Source organism: Bidens hawaiensis, unplaced genomic scaffold (assembly GCF_021521415.1).
Source record: "Bidens hawaiensis isolate Kalapana, Puna unplaced genomic scaffold, B.hawaiensis_p1.1 tig00009543_1, whole genome shotgun sequence".
NCBI lineage: Eukaryota > Viridiplantae > Streptophyta > Magnoliopsida > Asterales > Asteraceae > Bidens > Bidens hawaiensis.
The window spans coordinates 130,356-149,181 of NW_027491711.1; the positions used below are offsets into that span (position 1 = coordinate 130,356).

Sequence of the window (18,826 nt, forward strand, 5' to 3'; positions counted from 1 at the left end):
CTTAGGGAATGTTCGGGATACTAGTACTAAGGCAGAATGACTATTAGACTGGCAGAAATTCGCTTCTAACTCGCTTATCCTGATCAACGGAACGTTAGAGCTTCGTTTCTTGCACGTTTCACGAGAAAACTGAACCTCAGAACTTCATGGTACTTGGGCACGTTCTCCAATGTTACCTATGTGAAAGTGATGGTGAATGTGGGATGATTTAGCTCAAACCCGTAGCCCCCTTTTATAGGCAAAGTTTTGGGGACCGTCGCGTAGCGCGACGCCCTTTTCCTTAGGCCGTCGCCTAGCGCGATGCCGGAATTTATAAGGTAATGCCACGTGTGGACACGTGGCACTGGTTTCTTAACCTGGTCATCGCGTAATGCGATGCCCCCTGCTCTAGGACTATCGCGTAGCACGACACCCATTTTTCCTGGTTTCTTGGAAAACTGCATCGCGTAGCGCGATGATCCCTTGTCTCTGCCCATCTCGTAGCGCGATGGGTCTTGAAAATCAAAATTTTCATTTTGAACCCCTTTAAGTTTCAGAATTGTCATTTTTAGCCCAAAATTGAACAGGGTATTTTCGAAATGTTACAATTATTTGCTTAGAAAGAACAACTTAAACAAAAGGTTTTCTTTTCTTTTTTTTTTCTATATCTACGATATATTCAAATTTTAGAAATATATTTAGAGAAATCAATAAAATTACCACTAACTCAGGATTTCTAAAATCGAAAATAGGTATAGAGAAACTATAATGATTCTCTTAGAGATTCACATTCATTCTCTCTATATATTCTTTATATTTCTTTGAGTGGAATAAAGAAAAAGAATTATAAAGAAGTATTGTAACCCCCCACATCGGCTGAGATGGAGAACGAAACATTCCTTGTAAGAAAGTGAAAACCATTTTTACTAAGACGTGTTATGCTTGAGTGAGCAATTCGTCTGATAAAACAAAACTGTGGCTTTGATAGGCAATCCATCGGGGCAAAATGAACAGTAACTTGATATGGTTTACTTGGGGTGGTTGCACATGATAAGAGAAAGGTTCATTTGAGTTCTCGTTTCTATGTTATTTGTTGTGACATTAAGGATACTACCTAGCATCTTCTTATATCTCGCAAGTGAGATTCAAAGATTGAGACATTGATCCAGATGTTAACGCTAATGAGAGAAGACAAATTCTTGACATTGAATCGACCTTAATAATACAGGATCATGGCCCCCACATAAGAATGAACGAAACATCATTCACGCATTCGCATCTATACTTTTTTTTACCCTATTTAACCCGACTCCAATTAGCTTATTCGGTTTAAACGCTAAGGGCTTGTTTGATATGAGGTAATGAAATGAATAAGGGAATGGACTGAGCGGAGTAATGGAATGGACAAATGAATGAAATGGATCATTAACATTTCATTGTCTTGTTTGATTACCATATAGAAATGAAATTAATCATCACTTTATATTATTATTTTTTAAATAGTAAACAACACACACATACTATTTTCATCAATTAATAAAGAAAATAACATAACAATAATATCATAATATATATGATAATATAAATAAAATTATAATTATAATTATAACAATAATAGTTATATTATAATAGAAAAGTAGCATTGATAACAAATTAACAAAATAATAATAATAATAATAATAATAATAATAAACATATTGCAATAGAAAAAATAATATTGATAATAAAATAATAAAATAATATTAATTATTGTTATTATTATTATTATTATTATTATTATTATTATTATTGTAGATGACTTTTTTCATTCTATTTCTTGAAGTAATGAAAAGAAAACACCTTGTTTCAAGGAATGAAAAATTTATAAACGGAAGGAATTGCATTCTTTTGGAATGATCTATTTCATTGATTCATGACAACCAAACATGTTTAATGTCATTCCTTAAGAATGATCCATTTTATTCCAACTTCCATTCATTTATACCAAACACTATCTAGATCCTTTTATTTGTTTACTAGATTTTATCCCCTGTATTACGGGGGTTGTTTTACATTATTCGTTTTTAATATTTATATATGTGTATTTGAATTTGAATTTTATTTATTGTAAGAAAGTTAATAATTAATATACTTGAGTTTTGATGATAAAATGGTTTCATAAATAATGATATGTTATAATCCGGTTTAAAAGCTATATGGGTTTGGTGATACCCATTACCCGTTTATTTTCTTTATTATAAAATTGTTTCTTAATTATAAATAATATCTTTTTTTTAAATAAAATAGGATATAATTTTTAGTATATCCCTATTTATAATATTTTCATATCAAATATTTTATGAGATTAGATGTTATAACCCGTTTAAGAGCTATCTAGGTTTGGTGAGACCTTTACCTGTGAATTTAGATCAAATGCGTGAGAAACCTTCATTTACAAATAAAACAATCTGATGGCTTGAGAGAATGGTTGTTTTACATTTTTCGTTTTTTAATATTTATTTTTTGGATTTTAATTTCTTTATTGTAAGAAAGTTAATAATATACTTAGGGTTTAATGATAAAAGGGTTTCATAAATAAATGATATGCTATAACCCGTTTAAAAGCTATCTGGATTTGGTGACCCATGACCCGCTTATGTTTTTTTACTATAAAATTGTTTATTAATTATAATAATATCTTTTTTTTTAAATTGGATATTAAATTTTTGTATATCCTTATTTTATAGGATTTTCATATCAAATAATTGGTAAGATTAATTTTTAATTTAATGAGATGTTATAACCCGTTTAAGAGCTATCTAGTTTTGATAAGACCCATACCCATGAATTTGGGTTAAATCAATGAGAGACCTCAATTTAAAAATCAAGCAATCTGTTGGCTTTCACAAAAAGGGGGAGCGACCACATCGCGACATGTAGGATTTTAGGGTTTTCGTTTATATATATTATAGATTTAACATATACATACTTTAATAATGCAATTTATCTTTGTACGCATTTATTCAAAAAGGTTTTATCAACGATAGGTAATTCCGCACACGGCATATCATCTACAAACGCTCAATTAGTCAATTTAACTATTTAATATTTGTTTAATATAACGTGCACTTGAATATTAATTTAATATAAGCAACCAAATTATGAACATTGAAAAGTCAAACAAGTTATAGACAGAGGTTAAATATTGTCTACTTATTGTTACAAACTTGAATTATTAAGGAAATGTCGTACGAAGTATGACAGAAATTGATTAATAATGCTTAATATATATTCCTTAAACAAGTTTTTATTTTTATTTTTTAATATATTTTTTTGTTATTTGGGTGGGTCGCTAGGTTGAAGCATGTATCGCTGGCAACATCATTTATAGCTCAAATTGGTGAACATGGTTAAGAAATACACGTATGAGTTGAAAATTAATTAAATAACACTTGTTCAATGACTTCAATCTTATATAAACAAAAGATCTTATAAGAAAAGAATTTATTTGTGAAATCTGGATAATACGAGATGACTTACACGTTTAGCTTAACTTTTAAAGCTATTGCATAGTATTATTTTTATTTAAAAGATAAATCAAGTGTTGATACGTAACATATATTATTTGTTGTAAAATAATTTGTGGAGATGGTGGTAAAAGGGTTTTGTATGACTGATTGCGAATGATGAATATTTATCTATGATATAAACTTATAAGAAATTAGCTATAGATAAAAAAAATAACCTCCAAATTAATCCAAGGAAATCATCTCATGACTCATTACTTGATTTTAATTTCTTTAAATCTTGTATATTTTATTTTCTTATTCAAAATTTTGTGTTATTTAATTTGATCGTTATGTGTTATGTTGCATTATTATAATAATTATTATTTTAAATTATCGTTGTTGGATGTATTGTTGATTACGAAGTTTGCATTAGAACAGGGGCATGTGAAGGAAAACAACTTTGCAATTTGCATAGGCATGCATTATATCGGATGAAGACAACGCATTAACTAAAAATTTAGTACAGGGTACTCACACCAACATTTTAGCACGTGCAAAACGAAAAGGAACCATGTAACCTATCTTTTATTCTTTAAATCTTAATTATTTTATTAAAATAAATCATTTAACACTTTCCATAACTTATTCTTTTATCACATTAAAGCATCAAAAGTCTTACATGTTTTTCTTCATAGTATTTAATTTTAACAAAAATAAATATTTCTTAATGATACTCTTTTACAATATTTGTTTTAAAATTTTAATATGACATTCCATTGTTTCTTACAATTTAATGGTACAAAATAATAGTCTTAATAATTTCAGAATAAAAAATGAATGCTTTAGATTTTATACTCAATAATTATTTTTAATTTAAACTATAAACTATACTTAACACTTTAATTTTGAAAACCATTCGTGATTTTTAAAGTCTTTCACTTTCTGATTATAATTATAACTTCTATTCTATTCCAAAAATAATAGTAGTAGTAATAATAATAATAACATGCTCAAAAGCTTAGAAACTAATTTTTATATAATTTTACTATCCTGTATTTTTTTAATTAAAATTGATTTATTTCACGTAAAAAAACAAATGTTAACAACAGTAATTTTCATTGTCGGTCATGTGGCGTTACGTGCTCATATTTATCAAATCTAAATAAATACCTTTCAGAAAAAATACATGTAAATATGATCAAAATATCTAACGGTCGTTGCTATCCCAAACCTATAATGGTTTCATGTTGTTTGGGATGTTTTGTTGCTTTGAATAAATGAAGCTGCTTTTTATATTTAATTTAATGTTCTTTTATGTTTTAAAATACTTTTTAGTTTTTGTGAACTAGCATTATTTTAAACTCTTAGTATCTGATGTTTTGCTTATATATATTTTTTGAATGTTAAACACAAATATTAATTATATTGCTTTATAATATAATATATTTATTAAAATTTTGTGTATTGTTTATTTAAGTATTTGTATGAGTTGTATCAATCTTTTTTTAAACACTATTCTTCTTAAAAATATAAATTCCAATATCAAATTAATATTTGTACTAAATGATTTATGTTTTTAGTGTCAATCGTGTGTTATAGTAAGAAAAGTTAATTAAATAAATTTTAAGCATTATATACATGGAAAGTTTTTAAGGATTTATGTCGCACATTTTCGATTAAAATTAAAGATGGAGTCAATCTTCTAATATTCAATGAATAGGGCAATTACAAATGTTGTATATAAAGAAATTTTTAGAGATTAATTAAAATTTACCATCTATTTTTTTTATTTTATGAAAATTTTATTGTATTCAACGTTGTAATACATTTTCATAACCATTCATCTAATACCAAATTAATATAAGTATTTTACATTGTTTTGATCTTTTGTTAATATAGTTACCCAACCCGTATATACACGGGTATTTAACCTAGTTTATAATAAAAGAAGAACACGACGTTTCTAAATCATAGTATAATAAAATGTAGATTTACTCAGTATAATAAAATGTAGATTTACTCATGTGAGGAAATGAATCTTTGTTAGGTAATTTATCAACATCACCTATTTTTCTTGCTTAATTAACACGTGTTTTCTTCTTTACCATATTATATTAAAATGTAGATTTACTATTTTTTTGGAACGACCAATTAAGTAACGCCGGATATTTCGTACGCGGCCCCCATTGGCTAAAGGTAGCCCGAGTCGGCCACGAGTCCAGACGGACGGAGCCCCTAGCGGTCTACCTATTGAGGGATTCCCCGGATAAAACCCGACCCCCACGCTTGCCCAACGGCACGACAGCGAGGAGCCGGTAAAACCGGATGAGATCAAGACTCGAACCCTGGAAAGCCAGGGTCATCCCTCATATCTCCCATATAAATTGGTGATAGTGAGGTTTGAACCCCCTACCTCTCACTAGTAAAGTAAGTGCTCTTCCATTAAACCACATCCAATTTATTGTATTTGACTATTTGATTACTTTTACTTCGACTGAATTCTTTCGCATTTTAAAAGAAATGTCAACTTTCTAGATGAAACTATTTGATGCAGTTTATTCAAACTATAATTTTATTTATTTTTCAAACAAACACACTAAGATTGAAATTGAGGTTTTGCTCTACGAACCAAACAAATGTTGGTTTATGAAGGCTTTGGGGGCTTTTGGGTCAGGCTAAATTATTTATTAGTCGGTCTTTCTATTACATTGTTTTGTAATTGTAATCTTCACACTTTGAGCTAATAAGAGATAAATCATAGTTGTACCCGTAGACATATGTCACATTGATCATTATATCATCATGTTCTTTATCTTTTCTTACCTTTTGCATGAGATTCGTTTGTGCGCCGTTACGCATACTAAGCAACAAGACTATTTTCATTTCAATTTACGGGTCATATCATATATTTGATTTTAAAATACAAGACTAATACGAATTGGATTTGATACGACCCGGTGCAAATACTTGAATTCAAAACTACCGGACTTGACCTATTAAAATCAACATACCAGAAATGTCTATTTGTTGCTATAAATACTCCACACTCTTTTCTCTCCTTCACCACAACATGGCCACCGATCTCGAACATGCCACCTCCACCCTATACTCCCCGTTGCCGGATGCCGACAACCACATACCGCCGTCTAACAGCCCGCGGCCCCTTACCATCTTATCCGCAATCTTTCTCTCCATGTTACTTTTCTCGTCACTAATAGCCATCATTTTTAACAACCACAACCAAATGGATAATATTAATGTTAATATTGACCATGACTCGGACCGCCTAAAGTCGATTAGGGCGATGCCCATTTCAAGAGGGGTGCCGCAAGGTGTGTCGGAGAAGAGTAACTTATTATCCTACGACGTGGAGGAGGTGTATCCTTGGACCAATGCTATGCTTTCTTGGCAAAGAACCGGTTTTCATTTTCAACCACCCAAAAACTGGATGAACGGTATTATTATGAAACCTTAAACTTTGATATAATTAATGAAAGGGTCATGCTACAGCTACAACACCTGCATGTGATTTCACAACTGTTCCGACGACGTGAAATTAGATGTCAGATGATGTGTGCATAGCTGCCCCTTAATATTATATCGATTCATATTATTTTTTTTCATGTTTGATCACTGATCCATGTTTCTGAACTCCGTTGATGCTAATTTCGGATCGATGAATTCTGCTGATCCATATACTTGTTCTACAGATCCAAACGGTATGTTCGTTCTCCTATATCTTTGATTATTTTTAATAGTTCTTTAGTTATTAACTTATTTATTTGAAGTATTGCAACTTAAAGAAAGATTAAAACATTCGATTAGTAGTTATTAATATTATAATAATAAAATTACGTGGTCAACTCTTGTTTACCAATATTTGTGGAAAGGTAAGATATTTCTACTTATTCACACGCATATGAATAGCTGCCTTATCCATTATTTTAAACAAAAGATGGCTTTTAATTTTACACATGATTGATTTTTGAGTTAATGTCCATTTTCGTCCCTGTGGTTTGCTGCTTTCACCACTTCAGTCTAAAGTTTGAAATTTTGTCAATTTAGTCCTTATAGTTTTAAACATTAGCCAATTGTGTCCTCTCGTCTAACGGCATCCAACTATGCCGTTAGTTTAAGGGGTATTTTTGTCTTTCTCATGTTTATTTTTAGTTAATGGTCAGTTTCATCTTTGTGGTTTGATACTTTTGCTAGTTCAGTCCAAAGTTTGAAATTTTTTCAATTTTATGTTTAATTAATTATAGTTTTTTTTTTGTCTCTAGCCCTTAAGAGCATAATCCAAGCCCAAAACCATCAAGTATCGACCAAAACAGGTTTACGTTTACTCTGTCGATAACAATAATCATACCCCCCTCGTATTTAGTTTCAAGACATTTTCTAAACTCTCCCCATGGTGGAATTCATTGGTAAAGTGGTCAAGGTAATTCCCTAAAACCGTACTATACCAATAAAACTAAAGTAGTTTATTTGGTTAATGCATAATAGTTACGGTTTAGAGATTAACATATCGTAGCAACATCTTGGTCGAAATCAACATCAGGAGGTTGAATATCCCGCATTTCCATGTTTGCTCAAGAAATCGATGCACTAGATCGCATGTGTGTTCTTCAAATCGTACTGTTGTTCTTGAATTCTTCCTATCGACTACAATTCTAGGGTTGAATTCGACGAATTCAAGAACAATACCACGATTTAAAGAACACACATGCGATTTAGTGCATCGATTTCTTGAGCAAACATGGAAATGTGGGATATTCGACCTCCTGATGTTGATTTCGACCCAAATGTTTACTACGATATGTTAATCTCTAAACCCTAACTATTATGCATTAATCAAAGAAACGATTTTAGTTTTTTCGGTATAGTTCGGTTTTATGGAATTACCTTGACCACTTTACCAATGAATTCCATCATGGACTGAAGTAGCAAAAAAAAAAATAAATAAATAAAATAAAATAAAAACTGATTAAATTAAACATAAAATTGACAAATTTCAAACTTTGGACTGAAGTAGCAAAAGTATCAAACCACAGGGACGAAACTGACCATTAACTAAAAATAAACAGGAGAAAGACAAAAATACCCCTAAAACTAACGGCATAGTTGGACGCCGTTAGACAGGGGGACGTAATTGGCTAATGTTTAAAACTATAAGGACTAAATTGACAAAATTTCAAACTTTGGACTGAAGTGGCGAAAGTAGCAAACCACAGGGACAAAAATGGCTATTAACTCTTGATTTTTCAACAAAATGTTTTTAAGCCACTTGGCACGTTATGAAAAATGGTTCAAGAAAAATAAATATTATTGTATTTTCATCTTCAATCGTTTTGTTTTATTTAAAATACAACTATAAATCCCACAATTGTTAGTATTTAATATTGGCCTTTCAAACAAAAAGAAAGTAGTTGTATTTTATTTTGAGAATTAATATAGTCATTAAATGGACAGATAAATGTCGCTGTAGCTAGGCTTATGAATCGGTGAAGTGTGTGGCTTCTAACCACTTAAAATTAAAATTAATCTTACACCATACGTATTACTTAATGTTCTATAAGGGTGCATTGTTTGTCACATTATCATCACTCTTTACAGTTATAATATGTGAATTAGTTAATTATAGAAACGCCTACGCCCATTCACGCTACTATAATGCCCGGGGATGATGTAGCGTCTTTATCTGCTGCCTCTATAATGCTCCATTACGAATGGTTTCCGATCTAAGCTTTTAGAAAGAAAACCCAAATATATTTGGTTATATTCAGTATAAAAAAATCATGATTAGAGAATTTTAAAAATCATACAATCATTTATACATAATGCTTAGCCGATATCGTAGATAAGTAAAAGCAGGACCGTCATACAGCTCACTAGATTAAAGGACGTGTCATTAATTTCAAGAAAACTGGCTGGATGATTGATGTATTTGTTTGTGGAGATTATTACTTTGCATATTTAAATGTATTTTTTTGATGATAACAAGATCCTTTAACTTGTTAAGTTGTTTACAGTGCACATAGAGTCAAAAATGAGGAGAGGAAGAGTCGGAGGAGGGAGAGAAGGAGGCGATGGAGTCGGAGGAGGGAGAGAACAAGCCGGAGGTATTCACCGGAACACAAACAGGGACAACGAGATCACATTCTTCGTGGAGAACATACCGGAAAGGGTGTCTAACTTGCTGCTCTGGAAAGCGTTTCAGCCACATGGTGTCATTACGGATGCTTATGTTGCTAAGAAAAGGGATGCGAGAGGAAATAACTTCGGTTTTGTCAGGTACACAAGGGTGTCCGACTTAAACAGAACATTGGCTATGATGAATTCGGTTAAAATACTCCACGCCAAACTCTCGGTCTCCATAGCAAAGTATGACAAAAATCACAACAAAATCACAATTCGGAGGGGAGGGGATATTTCAAGTAGTAAAAACTGGTCGTCAAAAGGTGGTCCGAATGCAACCGGGAAAGGTCCGTCAGCTGAATGTCGGGAGGGATACTCCTTCAAGGATGCTGTTCGGAATGGGGAATGCTCAAAAAATACTCAGGTTAAGATTCTTGAGGTCAACGACAATGGCGTTATGTACCCGAATCATTGTGTGGGGCGGTCCGTTGTGGGTACGGCAAAGGACTTAAGGTCTCTAAACAAAGTTGAGGCAGTGATAGGCAGAAGTTTTAAAGATGTTGGTATTTCGTATATTGGTGGTCTCTGGTTGATGATTACCTTTAAGGAACAAAATATGGCAAGAGAGTTCTTGGAGTCACATAAGCCAATCTGGGGGCAAGTGTTTTCCCAGGCTAACCTATGGTTCGGAGAAGATATAAATCAAGACAGAATTGTTGGGCTGGAAATCACCGGGATCCCGGTCCAGCTGCGAGACAATCTTATATATGATCGGGTGGGAGAGATGTTTGGAAAGGTGGTTGGCCCGTCGAAATTCACATGGGAAAAACCGGATAATTCCATTGGCTACTGTCATATCTTGGTTCCGTTGGGTAAAAAGATTGAAGTAGAGATAAACCTGAGTTGGAAAGGCAAGATATTTCCAGTTTGGGTTAAGGAATGTCAATATGATTGGAGGTCAGATCTCAATGCATTAGATCAGAAGTTTGCAACTGGTCACGTCGAAAATACTGAAGAGGCAGGGAGAGAGTCGGAAGCAGAACTGGAGGAGGGCGAGTTCCGATCAAAAGATATGCCGGAGATATGCATCAACGGTGAGAAGCCGGAAGGTCAGTCTGGGGAGGCAGTTACCGCCCAAAAGTATCCGCATGGGGAAGACAATTTGCATGGGTTACATGAAAAGGTGGCGGCCGATTTTATGATAAGGACAGGCAATAATGCCATGGTTAATGAAAACGTGGATGGCAATGAAAAACTTGTGCCCAATGGGATGGAGAAGGTGGACCCGAGTCAAATTATGAAAACTGGGGTCGATGATAAGGTCTCACAGGTCCACTTTACTCCAGGTGGGCCTTCCTCAATTCCAGTTTTGGGGAAAAGGGATAGAAGAGTGAGAAGCCCACCATCAATTGGTTCTACACAAGGCCCATCTTCAAAGCGATGTCAAGGAAATATAGATATCCCTATCGACTTAAACTCGCCGGTTCCACCCAATCATCCGAGTTCTGATCAGAATCAGTCGACAAATGCGGTTGTTCGTGATGTTAACAGTGAGTCGGACGCGATGATGAATGAAGATACGGCAATGGGCGATCAGGATTGTTTGGTTGGGAGTCAAAATAAAACGGTTCCGGAGACCGTAGCTGTCCTAGATGTGGAAGATGAGGTTATAGCAACTTCTCAGGTTGGTGCCATCATTGGTATCGATTTGGGGGGGTTTGAAGATGAAACTAGGAATTTGATAATTGGTGAAGGAGGAAATAAAGTGTTCCAATGAATTTTTTGTCTATAAACTTGCGTGGTGTAGGGGATCCCAGGAAGGTTGATTGGATTAGGGGTCTCAAAACGTGTCATGGGGTGGAGTTTCTAGCTATACAGGAGTCTAAACTAGTAGATTCGGGTAAATTTCTGTTCGGTAGATTATGGGGGCGGTCCATGTTTGAAGTGGCTGTGGTGGACGCCCATGGGAGATCCGGGGGACTAGTGTCCATGTGGAATCCTTTATTGTTTTCCTGTGATAACATAATCAAAGAAAGATATTTCTTGGTTGTTTCCGGGTTGGTTGTGCATACTGGCATTCGGATGAATATTGTTAATATTTATGCACCAAATGATGCAATAGCTCGTCGCAGGCTCTGGGCTGACTTACTTCGGATTAGGAATTCACACCAAGGTTTGTGGGTGTTGATGGGGGATTTTAACGAAGTCAGGGAACCAAGTGAGAGATTGAACTCGGAATTTAATGCTCCCAATGCTGAGGCGTTTAACCAATTCATCCTAGCAGCTGCGCTTAATGAATATAATATGGGGGGAGGGCAGTTTACCTATATGTCAGACCGAGGAGACAAACTAAGTAAATTAGATAGATTCTTGGTATGCATTGGGTTTTTAGAAAGATGGCCGAACGCTTCTCTAACCGCACTTGATCGAGCTGCTCCAGACCATCGGCCACTGCTCTTATCTGTTATTGCAACAGATTATGGTCGCATTCCATTCAGATTTTTTAACTCATGGCTACACTTGGAAGGTTTCTACGACTACGTGATAAACAGGTGCATTATGTTTCAGTTTGATGGACCGTCAGACTTGGCCCTTGCCACAAAACTAAGGTGGCTTAGGAATGGGATCAAAATGTGGCTGGCAGAAGAAAAGTCTAGAACAAGAGGATTGAGGATAGAAAGAGAGAAACAAATTGCCGAATTAGAAAGATTGGCGGAGGTTAGACCTTTACTTCAGCACGAACTCGATGCTAGAACCGAATACAGGCATTTCGTTATGGAGAATGAAAGATTAAAGCAGATGGACATTCGTCAAAAATCTCGGGCTAAGTGGGCATTAGAAGGGGATGAAAATTCAAAATTTTTCCATCAAATCCTTAAATGTAATACTACTTCCAACAGAATAAATGGGTTGATGGTGGACGGAGAATGGATATCTAATCCAGTGGAGGTGAAAGGTAAATTTTTTAATTATTTCGAAAACCTTTTTACAGAGCAGTTGGAGGTTAGACCTGGTATTAATTGTCCTCATTTATCGTACATATCGGATATGGATGCCGAGGAGCTTGTGGCTCCATTCTCTTTGTTGGAAGTAAAGAATGCAGTTTGGGAATGTGATAGTGATAAAGCCCCGGGTCCGGACGGATTTAATTTCAAGTTTATCAAACGATTTTGGAGTGGTCTTGAAATGGATTTTGTGAGATTGTTTAATGATTTCTACGAAGGTATACAGCTCAATCAGTCTTGTATGTCTTCCTTCATCGCTCTGATCCCAAAAATCAAGGATCCTCTTCATCCCAAGGATTTCCGGCCTATTAGTTTAATCGGATGCATAAACAAAGTCATTTCTAAAGTTTTGGTGAATCGGTTGAAGCCGGTAATAGGGAGTTTGATATCAGAAGAGCAGTCCGCATTCCTACATGGGCGGAACATTGCCGATGGGCCGCTAATGCTAAATGAATTTGTTGTTTGGATGAAATCTAACCATAAGATGGGGATGTTATTTAAAGTCGATATAAATAAAGCTTATGACAGTTTGAATTGGGCTTTTTTAGATTCGATCATGGCACAAATGAAGTTTCCGGGAAGGTGGAGGTACTGGATCTTGGCTATTCTGAGAGCGGGCCGTGCATCTGTGTTGATAAACGGCTCGCCGACGATGGAGTTTGCTTGTAATCGGGGGCTAAGACAAGGAGATCCACTATCTCCATTTTTATTTGTTATTGCAATGGAGGCTCTCACCGGCATAATGAAGAAGTCAACTAATATCGGTTTGTTCCATGATTTGAAATGTACTCTAAATGGCCCCGCTATTTCTCACTTGTTGTATGCAGATGACGTGGTCTTTCTTGGAGAATGGTCTGTTACAAATGCCATGAACTTACAGCGTATTCTAAGGTGCTTCCATCTAGCATCCGGTCTCAAGGCTAACTTGGAAAAATGCAGCGTTTATGGGGTAGGAGTTGGTGAATCAGAAATTGAAAACATGGCGAGCATTCTTCATTGTAAGCCAGGTAAATTTCCATTTAGATACTTAGGCCTACAAGTAGGGGCCAATATGAATCTCATTAGAAGTTGGATCCCGATCATAGAGTTGGTTAAAAAGCGATTGTCTATTTGGAAAGCAAGATCACTGTCATACGGAGGGAGAGTTACATTGATAAAATCTGTCCTGAATTCCTTGCCAACATATTATTTTTCGCTTTATAAAGCGCCGAATCAAGTCATTGATGAACTCGAAAAACTTAGAAGAATTTTCTTTTGGGGTGGGACGGAGGATGAATCAAAAATAAACTGGATTGCTTGGAAGAAAGTGGTAGAACCAATTGATCGTGGGGGTTTAGGTTTCGGGTCATTAAGAGAAGCAAACTTGTCAATGCTATCTAAGTGGTGGTGGAGATTCAAAACGGAGAAGCACAGTCTCTGGAGGAAGGTTATTTGGGCAATACATCACAATTCACGGTCTTGGATCTTTATCCCGGCTAGACTATCTCTGTCGGGCCCGTGGAAACAAATTCATAACGTATCAGAACAACTATCAAAGTGGGGAGTGGAACTGCACAAAGTCATCAAACCAATATTGGGGGATGGTTCTAGTATTATGTTTTGGATAGATGCTTGGTTTGAAGACAGCCCCCTACGTGATCGTTTTCCAGAATTATTTGCATTAGAGAAGCATAAAAGATGTTGGGTGTCGGATCGGCTAAAACTGTTTGGGGATCTCTTGGTGTTTTGTTGGCAATGGTCCCGGGTGGAACTGTCCGATACAGAGTTGCAACGGGTGCAGGACATGGAAAATTACCTTGGAACCGTAGCGTCTTTGGAAGGAAATGATAGTTGGAGCTGGAAGCCAGACCAATCGGGTGAGTTCTCGGTTAGTAGTATAAAGAGATGTATCCGGGAGTCGCAAGGTTTACAATCATTTTCATCTTTTCAATGGAATAATTGGGTTCCAATGAAAGTGGGTATTATTGCATGGAGGGCGGCACAAGAAAGATTACCTACCTTGATGGCACTAGCCGCAAGAAACATCCACTTGGAATCTACCCGTTGCCCGCTTTGTGGGGATTATGATGAAACTAGTGATCATCTCTTTGTGTCATGTCAGAGTTCTCAAGTTATTTGGCAGGTTATTGCTCAATGGTGCAAGGTTCCAACCTTATATGCCTTTAGTATTAAGGATCTTTTGGATTTTCATCTCACTATTCAAGGAACAGAGAAGCGGAGGAAGGTTATTCACGCTATGGTGCTTATTACAATTTGGAGTATATGGAAGTTGCGCAATGATAGAGTATTCAATCAAGCGGAAACCTTGCACTCAAAGACCATCGAAGAAATAAAGTCCTTGGGTTACTTGTGGGTAAGATGTAGATCGAAGGAGTCGGATATCACATGGAATTCTTGGAGGAGGTTTGATGTTTTTACTAAATGAAGTTAGTTGTATATGTCTGATTAATAATTTCTTAGTTCCGTGAATTGGTGCTATTTGGTGTATTATGGGGTATATATACTCTTTAGCCGCTGGCTAAGCGGATGAATAAAATTTTTGTTGGTCGTTCAAAAAAAAATTACTTTGCATATTTTATTATTTTTTTGAGTAATATTTTGGGAAAGTGGGGTACATATTGAAAGTCGATATCCAATCATATCGCGTGCTACGACAAATATGGGCATTTCAACATTATTATAGTTATAAATCAAATGGAGCCCCACCACGTGGATTCGAATCAAGCTGACGTGGACTATTCAGAACTTTGCCATAGGGTTATACCGTGGATCATGTGTTTTACTTTTACATCATTATTTAGCCTGCCACGGGCCCACAACATAACACGACGCCACCAAAAATATTGGACTTTTGTAGTTTTGTGTGAACCATTTCTGACTAATTTTGTATTTTCATTCTAGTTAAATAATTTAATTGTCAATAAAAATGGCTTTAAATTATGTTTGGAAAGTAGTGATTACTTAAAACAGAAGAAAAATAAACAATAAGTCGTGTTGCTATTCTGTTTTGAATTAGAACATAGTTAGAGGTATTCCGTTGAAAACACGACGTCAGTAGTTTGTTTTCATAGGATTACCGATAGACATTCCGTCACAAAATGGCACTCGTACTGACAAAAGATTAGAAAAGTTTGAACAGTAATCTTATAAATGCCTAATCCTCATGTTACCTACGTTAGGGCATTCGTCGGTAATTAGCAACGAATTATCGATTACTCTGTTTTCATTAATTTTTTTGTTGGATTTCATCGATATTTTATTGATAATATCCATTTGTGTAGTAGTGGATAGTAATAATGTATCATGTAACGCAGGTCCATTGTATCATTTGGGGTGGTATCACTTGTTTTATCAATATAACCCGGATTCGGCAATTTGGGGTAACATCACTTGGGGACATGCTATTTCTAAGGACCTGATTAACTGGTATCATCTCCCTTTTGCTATGGTCCCAGATCAATGGTATGATATCAATGGTGTTTGGACCGGATCCGCTACAATCCTTCCTGACGGTCGGATCGTGATGTTGTATACCGGGGACACAGATGAGGCAGTGCAAGTCCAAAACTTAGCGTACCCCGCAAACCTATCTGATCCTCTCCTTATAGATTGGATCAAGTACTCAGGTAATCCGGTTATGGTCCCTCCACCCGGTATTGGCACTAAGGATTTTAGAGACCCGACAACTGCTTGGCTCGGACCAAAAGGAAAATGGCGGGTTGCGTTAGGGTCAAAAGTTAATAAGATGGGTATCACACTAGTTTATGAAACTACGAATTTCACGAGCTTTGAGTTGTTGGATGAGGTGATGCATGCTGTTCCAGGTACGGGTATGTGGGAATGTGTTGACTTTTATCCGGTGTCAACAACCGAGTCAAATGGGTTAGACACGTCGGTCAATGGACCTGGTATTAAGCATGTGTTGAAATCGAGTTTGGATGATGATAAAAATGATTATTATGCACTTGGGTCATATGACGCGATTAGTAACAAGTGGACACCCGACGACCCGATTTTAGATGTTGGTATAGGGTTACGTTATGATTATGGAAAGTACTATGCATCAAAGACGTTTTACGACCAAAGCAAACAAAGACGACTTCTTTGGGGTTGGATTGGAGAAACCGACAGTGAAGCTGCTGACATTTTGAAGGGATGGGCCTCTGTTCAGGTGAAAATTACAACTTTAATATGCATATATAAAAGCTAAGATCAACACATAAATATGGTATATTAAGCATAAAATGACTTTGCTTTTAATTATGAATAGACGATTCCAAGAGAAGTAGTGTTTGACAAAAAGACCGGGACGAATATTCTTCAACGACCAATCAAAGAAGTAGAGAAACTGAGATCCAAAAGTTGGGTATATGAGAAAGTGGTTCTTGAACCGGGATCTCTTGTTCCACTTGAAGTGGGCTTAGCCACACAGGTATTTTAATCATCAACTATTGTTCTAGGCAGTCAATGTTGTAAAAGTCGTTAGGCGGTCCTAGGCGGTCGACTGGGGAGTTGCGAGTACTCGGGAGTAGTCGGGGATTGCTCGGAAAATACCTGAGGAGTACTCGGCCGAGGCGGGGAGTATTCAATCTAGGCGGGGAGTAATCGGGGAGTACTCGGCCGCCTACTCGGGAGTTTTACAACATATAAGCTATGATTCATCGTGCATAGAGAATCGTTCGATTTTGGTTTTAAAATTTTCGTATGAGTACGGTTCAGTTATAGTTTAGTTTTTCGGTTTTACACTTAGGCTTGAAAAGTTTGGGCTATAAAAATTGGCCCAAAATATAACTTTGGGCCTAAAATTATTTGTTAACCACATATTAATAAATATTTACCCAAAACATTTAGTCCGACATTATGAATGTCGTTCTAAAATTAATAACAAACATTCTAATAAGTTCGGTGTAGTATGGTTTTGGAATGAGGTATATCTGAAACTGAGCTGTAATCTCTGTTTTCAAAAACTAACAAAAGGGAAATGTTGTTATTTCAGTTAAGTTTTGTCGATTAATTGGGTTTCAGTATGGTTAATCGGTTTTTTCTCACCGCTAATCATGCATGTTTTTAACTGCATAATTCACTCCTTTTCTCTCATATGAAATACTAGTTCGACATTTCTCTTTGAAATTTGTTATATGTGGTTTTGCATTATAGTAACCATTTTTACATTGCTAAACTCTTTTAATAAATAACTGCAGTTAGACATAGTAGCAACATTTGATATCGACAAACAAATAGTGGAGGAGACAGACACAGGTTACAATTGTACCACAAGTGGCGGGTCGTTCTCAAGAGGAGCTTTCGGGCCATTTGGATTAGTGGTTCTTGCGGATGAATCACGCACTGAGCAAACTCCTGTCTATTTCTACATCGCTAAAGGATCAGATGGGGTTGCTCATACTTATTTTTGTGCAGATCAATCTAAGTAATTTTTTTTTTAATATTTATATCTCGAAATATACAGATTTTTATTCGAAACTAATAACTAATACAAAAAGTATTGTACGCAGATCATCAACAGCTTCAGATGTTACAAAAGTAGTTTATGGAAGTAGTGTTCCTGTGATAGAGGGAGAAAGTTTTAGCATGCGATTATTGGTATATATTATTCCTTTGAAATTTAAATTTTCAAATTGACTACATACAATTAAGTTTGATAAAATAGGCAAATTAAATTGGGTAACATGTCAAATTAATTTTTGTATGTTACAATATAAAACTAAAATTTATTATACATCAGGTTGATCATTCAATAGTAGAAAGCTTTGCTCAAGGCGGAAGGACTGTAATAACGTCAAGGGTATATCCGACAAAAGCCATTTATTCGGCAGCAAAGGTCTTCCTCTTCAACAATGCAACCGGAGTAATTGTTACCGCAAATGTAAATGTGTGGAATATGGATTCAGCAAAAATTGACTATTTTCCCCTTGGTCAACATTGAAATTATGAGCCACCACATTAATGTATTATATGGTATCCTTAGTTTTTTATTTTTATTTTTTCAGTTTTTTTCTTCCAATCTAAAATAAACGAATGAAGGAATATCACATTTGTTAAACAAATGTGTTTGTTTAATATGTGCCGTCACATTTGCTATTTTTTTTTAAAATATTGAAATATATGAAAAGTAAAAAGTTCCGCATGCATAAAGCCCATTTGTTCATGGGCCATAAAGTCATAACAAAACGGGGCGAAGGACCCGGACAGAAAAACAAT

General features: G+C 35.3%; 1 protein-coding gene across 1 annotated transcript; it reads left to right on the forward strand.

The window, feature by feature from the left end:
* The first annotated feature begins 7,110 nt into the window (after positions 1 to 7,110).
* LOC143532822 (beta-fructofuranosidase, soluble isoenzyme I-like) lies at positions 7,111 to 18,572 on the forward strand. Its single transcript, XM_077027760.1, has 6 exons — positions 7,111 to 7,186; positions 15,922 to 16,778; positions 16,878 to 17,039; positions 17,809 to 18,035; positions 18,121 to 18,208; positions 18,351 to 18,572. Exons 1-6 carry the CDS (start codon positions 7,144 to 7,146, stop codon positions 18,549 to 18,551), a joined length of 1,578 nt encoding a protein of 525 aa, XP_076883875.1. The 5' UTR covers positions 7,111 to 7,143; the 3' UTR covers positions 18,552 to 18,572.
* Positions 18,573 to 18,826: the final 254 nt, after the last annotated feature.

What these genes read in the sequence shown, in the direction of transcription:
- LOC143532822 (XM_077027760.1), top strand. Translation starts at nt 7,144, where the DNA reads ATGAATTCTGCTGATCCATATACTTGTTCTACAGATCCAAACG. An exon ending in TTGTTCTACAGATCCAAACG is followed by an intron (nt 7,187 to 15,921) that starts GTATGTTCGTTC and finishes CATGTAACGCAG; the next exon opens with GTCCATTGTATCATTTGGGG. An exon ending in GTTTTAGCATGCGATTATTG is followed by an intron (nt 18,209 to 18,350) that starts GTATATATTATT and finishes ATTATACATCAG; the next exon opens with GTTGATCATTCAATAGTAGA.